A 13,866-nucleotide genomic window follows, 5' to 3' on the forward strand; every position below is an offset into this window, starting at 1 on the left:
GTTCTAATGCAGCATTTTCATATGAGTAATAAAGGAATGAAGGAATTTGAGTTTATATTTAGCTGTTATTCTTTTTTAGAAAGCCTGTGGCCCAGCGTTTGAAAATCTAAAAATACCATTATTCTATATTAGCTTAAAAAAGGGAATGCAAATACACTAACATTTTCACTGTATTTTAGAACCTCAACTACAATTGTAACTACAGCTATTTGTATTTCTGTGACATTAAGAACTCTTTTCTCTTTTTTTTTTTTTTTTTTAACTAGTGCTTCTCCAACAGCATTTGGGTGGTCATGTTAGATTTTACTCTGTTACAGAGCATAATTCCATGATAGGTGTCTTGTATATTGCTGGTATCTAGGGTTGCCAACTTTCTAATTGTAGAAAACCGAACACCCTTGCCCTGCCCCACTCACTCCGTTCCTCCTCCCTCTGTCACTTGATCTCCCCCACCCTTGCTCATTTTCACTGGTCTGGGGCAGAGGGTTGGGGTGCAGGAGGGGGTGAGGGCTCCAACTGGGGGTGTGGGCACTGGGGATGAGGGGTTTGGGGTGCAGGAGGGGGCTCCAGGCTGGGGCAGGAGTTTGGGGGGAGGGAGGGAGAGCTTTGAATGGGTTATGGGCTTCTGGGGTGCAGGAGAGGGCTCTGGGCTGGGGCTGAGGGGTTCGGAGTGCTGGAGGGGGTTCCGAGCTGGGGCAGGGGGTTGTGGTGTGGGACGGGGTTCAGGGTGTGGGCTCCGGACGGTGAGGACCCCAGGTGGCTCTAACATTTCCCGGGGATGGCAGAAGTCCATGTGGCTCCCAGGAAGTGGTGGCCTGTCCCTCCAGCTCCTAGTCACCCCGCTGCCTGCAGGTGCTACCCCTGAAGCCACATTGGCCGCGGTTCCTGGCCAATGGGAGCTGCAGAGGTGGCGCTCAGGGTGGTGCCTGTGTTGTGCTTATAAGAAGCACACAATCTTTTTAAAGGGGATAAGGCAATATGCCGCATTTATTGAGTACAATTTAAGCACTGAAATCAGCAATGCTTCCATTTGCGCGCGCGCACACACGCACCAGCTGCAGAACCTTGTGTGTATCTTATAGTTACCGTCCTTAGTATTGCTCGGTCAGTTCCAGTGGCCAGCTGAAACTGCACACGAGGGAGGGGAGCTGGGCCTCTGTCGAATGAACCCAAAGTCCCATGGCAATATACCCTTCTTTTATAGTAATAAATTCCCATACAAGTCTATGTCACACCGGAGCTGTTAATCACAAGGTAGTCAAGGTTGTTCTTAATTAGCATTATTTTGAGTTGTTACTGGGAGGATCCGCAGCTGTTTATCTGTCCCTTTGACTCAACTTCTTATCTTGTCCTTGGGGTGTATGCCTTTGCTTTAGGGTCGTCAATCTGTCAGCTGGGTTATTGATGATAAAGTTGGTGCCTCTTGACTGCTCCACTCCTTTCTTGACCATCCCGCCCAATTGTCCTTTCTCAGTTAATTTTCATACATTCTTCACTCACACCAAACAGTAAATAAGGCAATTACAGCCATAAAACTTCTATCCTTCCAAGAACAAATATTAACACAATCAGCAAAAAATAAACTCAGAACAATGTCTTTTTACTAATTCAAGGCTACAGTTTCTTTTTACTAATTCAAAGGTAGCAAAATGGAGTATAGGGCAAAATAAGAAAAATGGAGTACAATTTTACTTGAAACAATTTCTTCCCATTAGGCTTTTGGCCTACACCTGTAGGTGGGGGCAGCATGCAGAGTCCCCTGGCTACCCCTCCGCCTAGGAGCCGGAGAGACATGCTGCCACTTCCCAGGAACTGCACAGAGCTAGCCACGGAGCCTGCCTGCCCTGCTGCAGCCAACCAGGCTTTTAGCAGCCCAGTCAGCTGTGCTGACCAGAGCTGCCAGGGTCCCTTTGAAAACCAGACACTTGGCAACCTTACTGGTACCCTGAAGAAAATGAACGAAATGGAAGATACACTTAGGGCCTGATTTTGCAGCCCATATTAATGCAAGTAATCCCACTGAGTGTAATGAGTCTGCGTGTGAGAGTAAGGATTCCCTATGTTAAGGATTGCAGAATTTGGCTCTTTAGAAAATGATAAATCAGAACATTTGAGGCCTGATCCAAAGCATATTGAAGTCAGTGGAAAGATTCCCCTTGACTTCACTGGAATCCTGGCTATAAGCATTAAGCAGAATGTGTGGGTTTCCAGTGGGAAAAGTGATGTAGAAAGAAGACATTTGCAGAGTTATTCACGTTCCAGAGTAATACCATGAGGATAAAGGGAAAAATCCACTGGGTATCATTACAGAAATGCTTCCTGTTTAATGCCTTCCAGCAGAGGTATATTTTACAATGGAAACTACCATTGATGTGTAGGGAGAGACTTACAAAAGCAACTGAAATTTGACTGGTTTCCTCTTTTCTCCAGTCAAATGTGCAGGAAGCTATAAAAGCCAACAGAGAGCTAGGAGAGAGGAGGAGGAAGAAGAAAAACAGCCCTCAGATACAATACCCCAGTGGCTCTCAACCTTTCTGGACTACTGTACTCCTTTCGAGAGTCTATGTCTTTTGTGTACCCGAACTACTAGAAAACTACTTGCTTACAAAATCAGACATAAAATTACAAATGTCACAGCATGCTATTACTGAAAAATTGCTTACTTTCTCATTTTTACCATAATATTATAAATTAATTGGAATATAAACATTGTACTTACATTTCAGTGTATAGTATGTAGAGCAATATAAACCAGTGATGTAACTAAGAGTGGAAATTTGGGTGGGCCCCAACTTTCAGGCAGACAGGCAATGACAGACTATGCTATCTCAGCTTCTCCCCTAACGCCACACCCTCTTCCTAGCCCCAGTGCACCCAGACAAAGGGCTACGGTGACCAGGTGTCCAGTTTTTTGACCAGGTGTTCTGGGTGAAAAGTGACCCTGGCAGCTCTGGTTGCACTGCTGACCGGGCCGTTAAAAGTCCGGTCGGTGGTCCTGTAGAGCTACGGTCCTGGCTTCGCGCTGTGTCTGGGAAGTGGCCAGCAGGACCAGCTCCTAAGTGAGGGGGCCACTGGGCTCCATGCACTGCCTCCGCCCTGAGCACCGGCTCTGCACTCCGTTGGCCAGAAACCGTGGCCAATGTGAGCTGCAGGGGCAGTGCCTGTGGGTGAGAGTAACACACACAACTTCCTTCCGCGCCTCTGCCTAGGAGCCGGACCTGCTGGCCGCTTCCGGGGCGCAGCTCAGAGTCAGGACAGGGAGGGAACCTGTCTTAGCCCTCCCACTGCACTGCTGACTGGGAGCTGCTGGAGATAAGCTGGAGCCCCAACCCCCTGCCCCAGCTCTGAGCCCCCCCACAACCCGGAGCCCTCTCCCACACCCCCAGCTGGAGCCCAGAGCCCCCTCCTGCACCTCAACCCCCTGCCCCAGCCCCCTCCTGTACCCCAGCCCAGTGAAAAGTGAGTGAAGGTGGGGAAGAGTGAGCCACTGGGGGAGCGGGAATGTAGTGAGCAGGGCCTGGGGGCAGGAGGTGATCAGATTCAGTACCTCCCGTTTGGTCCATGCTGGAGCTTTTTTGCAATTCTGGGACTGCATAGTCACCTGTGCTGATGAGCTCACCACTCTGGCCAAACAGGAAATGAAATTCAAAAGTTCTCAGGGCTTTTCCTGTGTACATGTCTAGTGCATCTGAGTTGAAAGCGCTGTCCAGAGCAATCGCAATGGAGCACTCTGGGATAGTTCCTGGAGGCCAATACCATCGAGTTGCATCCACACTATCCCAAATTTGACCCTGCGATATCGATTTCAGCGCTAATCCCCTCGTCAGGGAGGAGTACAGAAATGGATTTTAAGAGCCCTTTAAGTCGACAAAAATGGCTTCATAGTGTGGATAGGTGCAGGGTTAAATCGATCTAACGCTGCTAAATTTGACCTAAACTCATAGTGTAGACCAGGGCTAAAAGTTTGCATGATGCACAGTACATCAAGATTCCAGGTTTGGATCAAACACCTGTTGCTGTAAATCTTGATCATGTTGTTGATGCTCCACTCTATCCTTAAAGCTTAATCCTACAATTCTCAGGAAGGCAAAACTCTTATTGACCTCTCTGAGAATTTCTGTGTCAAGACTGAATGATTAGACATGTGATTATGATCAAGAAAACCTGTTGATTTAAATAAGGACATAAGCAATTGATTAATATAGAAAAATACTCGACAGTTCAGCTATTTTAAATTCCTCAGCTCAACCTCTTTCTGTGTACAAAATGAGCTGACTTGGTTTGGCAGCCTTCTTTGTATATCTGAGTGACTACTGCAGAAATAATCTTCTGCATATATTGACTCAAATAGTTTTAATAAGTTAAATTCCTCTAGGTTTGTGTGGGGTTCAGGGTTGGTTTTTTGAGGGGAGGGGTGTTTGTGTGGGTGTTTTTTTCTTTTTGTTTGAAGTCCCAAAACTGATTTAAGCCCTTTTGGGGGTTTTCCTCATGATAATGAGGAGGGAATTTTTTTGCTTTTTCCTACATTTATGGAAAAGTATATGAGATTAGTAGGGATATTTTGTATTGTTTGAAAGTATTCTATAGAATTTGAGAACTTTATCAGTATTATATAATTTTATAGACTACTTAAAAAAAATAGGATTGACATTTTCTTACATTTTTAAATAAAATTTTAAGGGTAATTTCTATGAACTTCTATAGTCTTTTCTCCATAAAGCTATAATGAAGGCTGCAAAATCAAGAAGCTATTGAAAATTCAACTTGATTAACTGTTATCACAGAGTTGCCACAGATGCCTACTATTTGAAGTATGGGACAAAATACGGCGACACCTATGTGTGTTAACCGTTGGCAAAAGTTTACATTTTAATAGCAACCTCTGTAAATAAAATCTCAGCGTTTCAGCTGTTCTCTTCCAGCATGAGTTCTACAACAGGTTGTGTGTGCGTACATGCATGTACGCAATCTCCCTTATCCTCCTTTCTGCGTCAAACTTGCGAGCAGGAAGGGTAGTGAAGCTGACTGATCATAAAACACCCTGCCTGGTATCAAGAATTGACCATCCTTGAAACGGAAAGGTAGTTTGTGGATGTTTGTGTCTCATTCACACCCTTAAACCAAATGCTCTGGTATCTAATTTTAGGCTTACCAGCTTTAAGTATGCTATTAAAATCCGATATTCCTGTTTGTTACATCTATATGTTGCACAACCTCTATTAAAACTGAAAACTTGGTACCCTTCTGTTGATGATGCACCAACTGGTCATGCTTGGGTAATTGGGGGAGTAAAACACCAGATAATTATTTCTAGATTAAGGGGGCTGACTTGTGTACCCACTTGTTAAACATTTTTGCCTCTCCCAGAAAATACTGGGTAGTAAGTACTCCACATCCAGCTCAGGCTTCAGCTTGAATATTGTTGATGTGAAAATGAACCTCAGATAAAACAAAACAGTATTTTGGAAATGCACTATTAACATTATCAATAAAGGCGCTAAACATTGTTAGTAAGGAGGAAGCAGTGTAAATGCCTTCTTGCTTCCTCTAAGATGATATATAACAAACCTGGTGAGGATTGATTTATTCCCTGCACCAAATGATATACAGCAAAAGAAGAGGGAATTAATGTAGCCCAGAGAACATTAGCAGGATGTATAACATACACTTAACCATTGAAAATAATGGTGAGGGAGGGACGGAGGAAGAGAGTGTACTTCTACTGTCTGCTGCAACATATGAAACCTCTTTGCTTGTGTCTAGAGAATAGCGTAGTAAAAACTACCAGTTTTCACATATCAGAACTAATATTTACTTGAATTTGCTCTTTGGCATATGTTTTGCCAATAAATATCTGTTCCATGCCTAAATTCAACCCTTCAAACATAATCCCAGATGTTTGCCCCAGTGGAAATTTACACAATGCTTTTAGCAAACTAGGTTTTTGCAGAGAAGCAAAACTAGTTTCCTCCTGAATATTCCACCCACTAGTCCTCTGATAGATGACCTCGTCTATGCTTAAAAATTAGGTGAACCTAGCTGTGTCCCTTAGAACTGTGAAAAATGTCACGCCCTGAGCACTGTAATTAGGTTGACCTAACACCTGGTGTAGACTGAAGTAGGTTGTTGGAAGAATTCTTTGGTCGACGTAGCTACCGCCTCTGAGAGGTGGATTACCTGCATCAACAGAAACCCTCCTTCCATCGGTGGAGGAACTGTTACACTACATTGCTACCCCCGATAGTTGTGCCGCTGTAGTGTAGATCTACCCAGAGAGTTGCTTTTCTCTTATTAACAGCATCATTGACTGCCTACAGCATTTCATCAGTTGCTTACCACTGCAAGCACCACCTTAAGTTAACCTCAGAACTCTGTGCAGAACAGAGTAACAGAGTGAGCAGACTTTTTAAAGCATTTACTGTTTGTAACTGACAATTGCTTCAAAATACAAATGTGTAATCAATTTGCGGGCAAGTCAGCAGTTCTATTCCTGCCCACCCCCAGCTGTTGAATGTGTAGATTCCCTGCCTCTCCCCCTGAGTTTTAGTTAGTTTCAGGTTCAGTTAAACCTGAAAAAGCCCTGTTTGGTTCTAACCATTACTGTTCATGAGCTGGGACTGGCTCTTTCTGGTTTTGTACCAAAGATGCTTGAAACTTCTCGCTTTCCATGGTTTCATTCCAAAACCAGTGGAAATCCTGCAGTTTCCATTGAATTGTGTCCTTGCTTTGTGGGCTTATTTGAACCCCAAATGTGAATATAGGATCAAATCTATGCATATCAAAGTTGGAGAAAATATACACACCCCAAAAGATCCAGAAGCAACCTCCTTTCTTGCATGTACAATTTAGCGGATGCAGCTGATGGGATTTACATGTCTACCTTATTGTGCTAGTAAATCGGCGACTGTAGTTAGGTGTGTAAATTATATCAAGTAAACCCATGCTTCTTTTGTATTCACAAACCTGCACTTACCAGATGTGAGTCTCAACTGAGGGATCTTCACAGATCAGCCTCATAAAGTTTTGGGAAACATGCATCCCTGTTAATTCTATTAAATAGAATAAAATGTTCATACGACTTTTTCAACCATATTTCTGTTACATCACTTTACAAAGTCGGGTAAGCAATGTTAAGTAACTCCATCTGGCAGATGAGATGTCAGGCTGAAATTTTCAGAAGTGCCCACTGGTTTTTGGGAACTTTGCTTTTGGAGTGTCCGCTGTGATACATACATCACTTTTTTTTACGGGACCTAAAGCAGGTAGCCAGGGGTAGAATCTAGGTGTTCTGAGTCCCACTCCCTTTTGGGTCACGCTTTCTCACTTAAAAGTATTCAGAACTATCACACGCTCGCATTATGTGCTGTGGCTTGTTCTGGGTTACTGGATTTTCTTACCACAGATCTCACTCTACCAAATGATACCTTTGGGGAAAGACTTGTACCTTATGGAGCAAATCCTTCACCCACTACTGCAGTCCCTGGTAGTCGTAGAACTGGTGCAGTTTTCTTACATTAAGTTAAAGGCAGGATGCTGATGCCTCCTGTGTGCTTAATGAGCTCAGCTCCGTGGAAGCTCTGTATGTCTGTGTGGATCAGAAATTAATCCACTGGATTTCCTTTGCCAGGTTGTGAATTCAGTAATCATTAATGTGACTTTTAAAAAAATCTGTACTCTTAAACGGACTTTGAGACTGTAATAGTTTTGCCTCCTGAAAACACTTGGCTTTTTCTTTCATTTATGACCGAATAAGTCTGAGTCCCTGTGACTTAGTCCAGAGGTTCTTAACCTTTTTCTTTTGGAGGCCCCACAACATGCATTAAAAATTCCATGGCCCACCTGTGCCACAATCACTGGTATTTTGCATATAAAAGCCAGGGCTGGCATTAGAGGGGTCGCAGGCAGGGCAGTTGCCTGGGGCCCCATGTCACAGGGACCTCTGCGAAACTACATTGTTCAGGCTTCAGGCCTGGGTGGCAGGACTCAGGGCTCTGGGCTTCAGCCCCATGCAGTGGGACTTTGCCTTTCTACCCTGGGCCCCAGCAAGTCTAATGCTGGCCCTCCTTGGCGGCCCCAGAGGGCCCCAGACCTCTAGTTGAGAACCACTGAGTTAGACTACACCCTAAAACATTGCATGCTGTTGGAGACACGTAGGTGTCTTGAACGGGATTGAAAGTAAAAAAAAAAATCTGACCTAAAACCTAATCTTGTTTCAACTTCCTGTGTCCTGCCCTACAGAACCACAGATTGAGGATCTGCACCTTGCCAAAATATTTTTTCACTTTCTACAAATGCAAATCATCCCTGTTTGTTGTTGGCACTTCTAACTGTGACAGATGAAATATGGCTAGATTCTCCTAATTAAAATTTTCTGGAAAATTAGGTTTTGCATCTCCCAGCCTAGAACAGATGGAGGATTCTTTTTAACCTCACTGCAGGTGATAGGCAAAAGTCATTAATAAAATACTCATCAAATTTTATGATGCCTAACCCTCTTTCCCAGTAGTGAGATATATAGATTGTAGAGAGATAAACAAAGATTGGAAAATCCTACCGGGATATGAAGAATGAGTGTGTTATTTCACACACTCTCATTCTTGCATATCCTGGTGAGATTTTCCAATCTTTTTCTCTTCCTTTGCCCTCCCACAATGTATTTAGTTTTACCATCCCCAAAGTTATTAGTGTATTAACACTGTACAAGTAACTAGCTATCATTCTGTTGGTACACAACTGAAATTCTGGGAGTTTCATTCAAGATTTGTAAATATTTGATGCAGAGAACAAATTTGCAGGTGTAAACAAATGTTTCGTTTTTCTCCGATTGAAAACAATTGCAATACAAATTTATTGCAGTCCACTAAAATCTGCAGCCTTTTGCAGTATGTTTTATTTCTTGCATGCCTAATAGGATTATAAGTAGCACTTCCATTGCCTACCAGGCTAAATTAAGTTTGTTTTAAGACACTAGTTTGAAGCCAAAGCTGACAGTTCCTGAGAGTTAATATACATTAGATGTCCCCAGGGCATGACTACTAAACATTGTATAAGGATATCTTATAGCAAGGTTTCCTTGCACTACTTCAGTTTAAGTTCTGGGTACCCTTCATGAAAACAAAGCATAATCTATTAACCATGCCAGGATAAACTACATGTGCTTTTGAAGAAAATAGCACCATAAGCACACCTTTTTGTCAAATGTTTGAAATGGGCCATCCTGATAATCACTACAAAAGGTGGTTTTTTTCCCCTCTCTTGCTGATAATAGCCCACCTTAATTAATTGGTTTAATTACAGTTGGTATGGCAACACCCATTTTTTCATGTTCTCTGTGTGTGTGTGTATATATATATATATATATCTTCCTACTGTATTTTCCACTGCATGCATCCAATGAAGTGGGTTTTAGCCCACAAAAGCTTATGCCCAAATAAATTTGTTAGTCTCTAAGGTGCCACAAGTTCTCGTTTTTTTTGTTAAATTTCTAAATAACTTTTAAAACTCCAACAAATATTGTGTTGTAAACAGGACAAATGTTTCTTTATTTTGAATAAAAGATTGTTCATTTGACAGGAATCTCGAACGTAGTCTAGCCCATTCATAAAACCAGCCCCTTGATGGGATGTTTTTTCTGTCTGTGTGTTGTATATGTTTTTTAAATCTTAAACAATTTATTAACCATCAACTTTGCAGTGGAAACCTTTTATGCTAGACTTTCTTTTATTACTTAGCAGCTAGGGTTTAAGAAACCATGATCAAAATTTTGAAACATAAAAGCCTATAATTAAGACCCCTAAAGCTGTATTTAGACCACCTGCCTGCCTTTCAAAAATGCTGCACACCTAACTCCTCTTACTGACCTCACTAAAGGCTCTTACTTTTGAAAAATTTGACTCAAGGTCTTAAATATCTGATCTAATTTTTCTTTTAGATTAGTGGAATTGTAGAAGTAGTTGGTCTTGAAATGCTTACTTAGAATTAAATATTAATTGAAAGTGAGATTGAAAAGGGTGAATAATACTGCTAGCCCATTTGTAATCTCCAATGTGTTTTTGAAAAATTATCTCAACTCTGGTGTTGCATCCAGCTGTCTTTAGGCAAAGAAGATAACATACCTTTTCACGTGTTGGCATAAATCATATCTTACTGGGAGAATCATAGCAGGTTTCTTTTCAGATGCCTATAATAGAATGCTTGGAGAATGAAATAACAGATACAGTTAGATGAGATAAAAGGCAATTTTAACATTCCTTCTTTATGTACATAACCCATTATCACCAGCATGGGTGATCATATAGGAAAGTTGTTACCTTTAATCAGTCAAATGTCCACTACAGTAGTCTTTATTGAAGTATCTATTTGCCAGTCCAGGTAGCTCAGTGTGCTATCTTGGCAAAATCAATATAGAGAAAAGCAAAATAGTTGTTCGGTCATTCTATTTGCATATCTAAATCAGTTCACAAAATATTGCTAGATATGAAAGCATTTGGGAGGCTGTCTTTATGTGGCAACGAGTTTTTTAAAACTAGACAATTTCTTTCATTTTACCAAGAAAGAACACACATCTAGTGATTCTATTTATAGACATTTAAATGGAACAATAACTGGAAATGTGAAACCCATTACCCAGGGCTGCCACAATATCATTCATAACTTTTTCTGTGGAAGTGAAATGATAGAACATACTGTGTAGAACATTATATCCCGACTATACTAAGCATTATTCATGCTTGCTTTTTTCTTTTTTTTTTTTTTTTCCCCCTACAGACAGCAGCACCTGTCCAAAGAGTCTCTTAACTAAATCTTGCTCAGCAAATAGCACAACCTGGCTAGTCAAGCAGAACGTATGCAATGAAGCGGCTCAGGGAATAAATGGAAACGTGCCAGTTAAACAATCCCCACGTTCAGCTTCAAATCCAAAGCCACAAGGTAAGTACAGATGCAAATGCTCTGTTTACAGAAGTCATTCGATGGCTAATTGACCCTGTTTCACGAGGCAGGCAGCCAGGCTTCCTGGGAGGTGCAGCCTCCATTCCCCTTTGAGATTATTAAATGGTCATCTTGCTCACCTTCATTTACCTTGCAGGTAAATGTTCTTTTCATTGTCTTTGGTTTCACCTTCCTTAATTTACATAGGAGACACAGTCAAGCCAGCAAAACAATAATTTTAGGGTTTAGGCACAGTATATTACCAGTTTGCATATGACAGTTCACACAATACCTTTTAGCTACAGATTATGACAAAGGTGAATTGAGGCAATGAGTGGGTAAGGCCTGATGAGTTATGGTTTGGTGTACCCTCTACCAGTTGGTATTGAGGGGCTCCCTGAGTCTTACGCTAGTTTCCAAAAAGGAGTCCTACATCCCTGAGGTGGAAGGATATGAGCCTATATTTAAGCTAGATGGTGAGTAAAACAGCCCAGCTGAGTAGGAGGAGTTAAGGGGGAATTTCAGGTTCTAGCAGAAATGGGAACCCCTAGGTAGTGAGGTGGGTGGTTGGGTGGGAGAACACTTTATATTGAAGGTATTATTCTTTACTCTTTATTATGCAAATGTGCACATTGAATGGAGGAAGTATATTTCCCTCACTCCCACCACTGAATTAGATATTCACTTTGATTTGCCTTCTAAAGATAGCTAAAAAGTAACAAGTAAACATTTTACAAATATGTGAGAAGCAAGAAGACCAAAGATAGGGTGGGTCCATTACTTAATGAGGAGGGAAAGACAGTAACAGAAAATGCAGCAGCATCTGAAGTGATAAATGCCTTTTTGGTTTCATTTTTCACCGGAAAGGTTAGCAGTGATCAGATGACTAATATAGAGAACATTAGTGTAAATGGAATAGGATCTGAGGCTTAAAATAAGAGAACAAGTTAAGAATTATTTAGACAAGTCGGCAGGGCCTGAGGAGATACTGAAGGAACTGGCTGAGGAGATTTGAGCCATTTTTTTTGAGAAGTCATGGAGAACAGGAGAGATTCCAGAGGACTAGAAAAAGGTACTGTATTTACCCATCTATTAAAAAAGAGAATAAGGACAACCCAGAGAATTATAGCCCAGTCATAAAGGTGATGGAGCAAATAATCAGTTTGTAAGCACTTAGAAGATATTAAAAAGATAAACAGTCAACATGGATTTATCAAGAACAACTCATGTCAAACCAACCTAATATCCTCCTTTAATAGGGTAACAAGCCTTGTGAAGCAGAGGATGGGGTTGGGAAGCAGTACATGTGATATAATCTTGGTTTTAATAAGGTGTTTGTTGCTGTCTCACATGACATTCTCATAAGCAAACTTGGGAAATGTAGCCTAAACAAACCTACTATAAAATGAGTGCACAACTGATTGGGAAACTGTACTCAAAGTAGTTATCAATGATTCACAGTCAAGCTGGAAGGTCTCTCAGGAATCTGTCCTGGGTACGATTCTATTCAATATCTCCAAAAATGATTTGGATAATTGCATGGAGAGTACACTTATGGGGTTTGTGGACAGTACCAAGCTGGAAGGGGTTGCAAGCACTTTGAAGGACAAGATTAGAATTCAAAATGATTTTGACAAACTGGAGAAATAGTTTGAAATAATGAAGATGAAATTTAATAAGGACAAGTGCAAAGTACTACAATTAAGAAGGAATAATTAATTGCACAAATACAAAATCAGAAATGAATGCCTAGGAAGGTGTATTGCAGGAAAGGATCTGGGTGTTATAATGGATCACAAACTAAATATGAAACAACAATGTATACTGTGGCAAAAAAGTGAGCATCATTCTGGGATGTATTAGCAGGAATGTTGTAAGCAAGATGCAAGAAATACTGTGTCCAGATCTGGGCTCCACACTTCAGGAAAGATGTGGACAAATTGGAGAAGGTCCAGAGGAGAGCAACCAGAATGATTAAAGGTCTAGAAAACATGACCTGTGAGAAAAGACTGAAAAAATTTGGGTTTGTTTAGTATGCAGAAGAGAAGACGGGGAACATAAGTCTTCAAGTACATAGAAGGTGGTTATAAAGAGGAGGGTAATTCATTGTTCTCCTTAACCGCTGAGAACAGGCCAAGAAGCAATGGAAGGGAGATTTACGTTAGACGTTTGGAAAAACCTCTAACTGTCAGGGTAGTTAAGCAGTGGAACAAATTAGCTAGGGAAGTTGTGGAATCTTTTTTTGTTGGAGGTTTTTAAGCACAGGTCAGACAAACACCTGTTAGGGGTGATCTAGATAATACTTTGTCTTGCCTCAGTGCAGGGGACTGGACTAGATGACCTATCAACGTCCTGTCCAGTCCTACATTTCTATGGTTTCATAGCTATAAGTTGAATTAGAATATATAAAACACAAACCATGTTTTTATGTGCGGTATACATTCCGGTATACAAAAATGTCAGTGCTAAGAATGCTGGTAGTGGGATGTAGAGCTTTTCACCTTGAAGTCATTGGTTAACATTTAGCCCAGGTTGATAGTGACCAAAAGTCATTGCAATCTAAAAATTTTGTCCTCTAAGAAATAAACTGATCTCAATTTACTTCCGAATGGATGTATCCACAGTGCCGGTTGTGACCGCAATTTCTGTGATGATTAGTAACCTTTCTCGGTCTCCACAGAGAAATGAAGAAGTATGGAGACTAATCCTCTCTTCCTAAGATAATACCCATCCAGGTTAGCTTGAGGCACATTGCTGATGTGGCGGAAACTAGCATTGCTATTGCCTGTACTGTGGATAAATGAGGAGGTCACTCTCTAGTGGTGCCACTCCAGCACCTTTCATAAATATCGAATGTGTCTCTCATTTAAGGGAGGAAAAAAATCAGTGGGTGTTGAGGGCAAGTTTTGGTCTATTCAAGAAACATGAACAAAATAA

General features: G+C 41.4%; 1 protein-coding gene across 6 annotated transcripts in view; it reads left to right on the forward strand.

The window, feature by feature from the left end:
• The window catches only part of FGD4 (FYVE, RhoGEF and PH domain containing 4), a 179,276-nt gene that overhangs the window by 105,711 nt on the left and 59,699 nt on the right, over nucleotides 1-13,866 (forward strand). For all 6 annotated transcript variants that reach the window (XM_007067470.4, XM_037878640.2, XM_037878599.2 and 3 more), the window contains exon 2: nucleotides 10,768-10,929. In XM_007067470.4, coding sequence (XP_007067532.2) covers nucleotides 10,768-10,929 — 162 coding nt within the window. The remainder of the gene's footprint in view (nucleotides 1-10,767; nucleotides 10,930-13,866) is intronic.

The sequence above is a fragment of the Chelonia mydas genome, chromosome 1, assembly GCF_015237465.2.
Source record: "Chelonia mydas isolate rCheMyd1 chromosome 1, rCheMyd1.pri.v2, whole genome shotgun sequence".
Classification (NCBI taxonomy): domain Eukaryota; kingdom Metazoa; phylum Chordata; order Testudines; family Cheloniidae; genus Chelonia; species Chelonia mydas.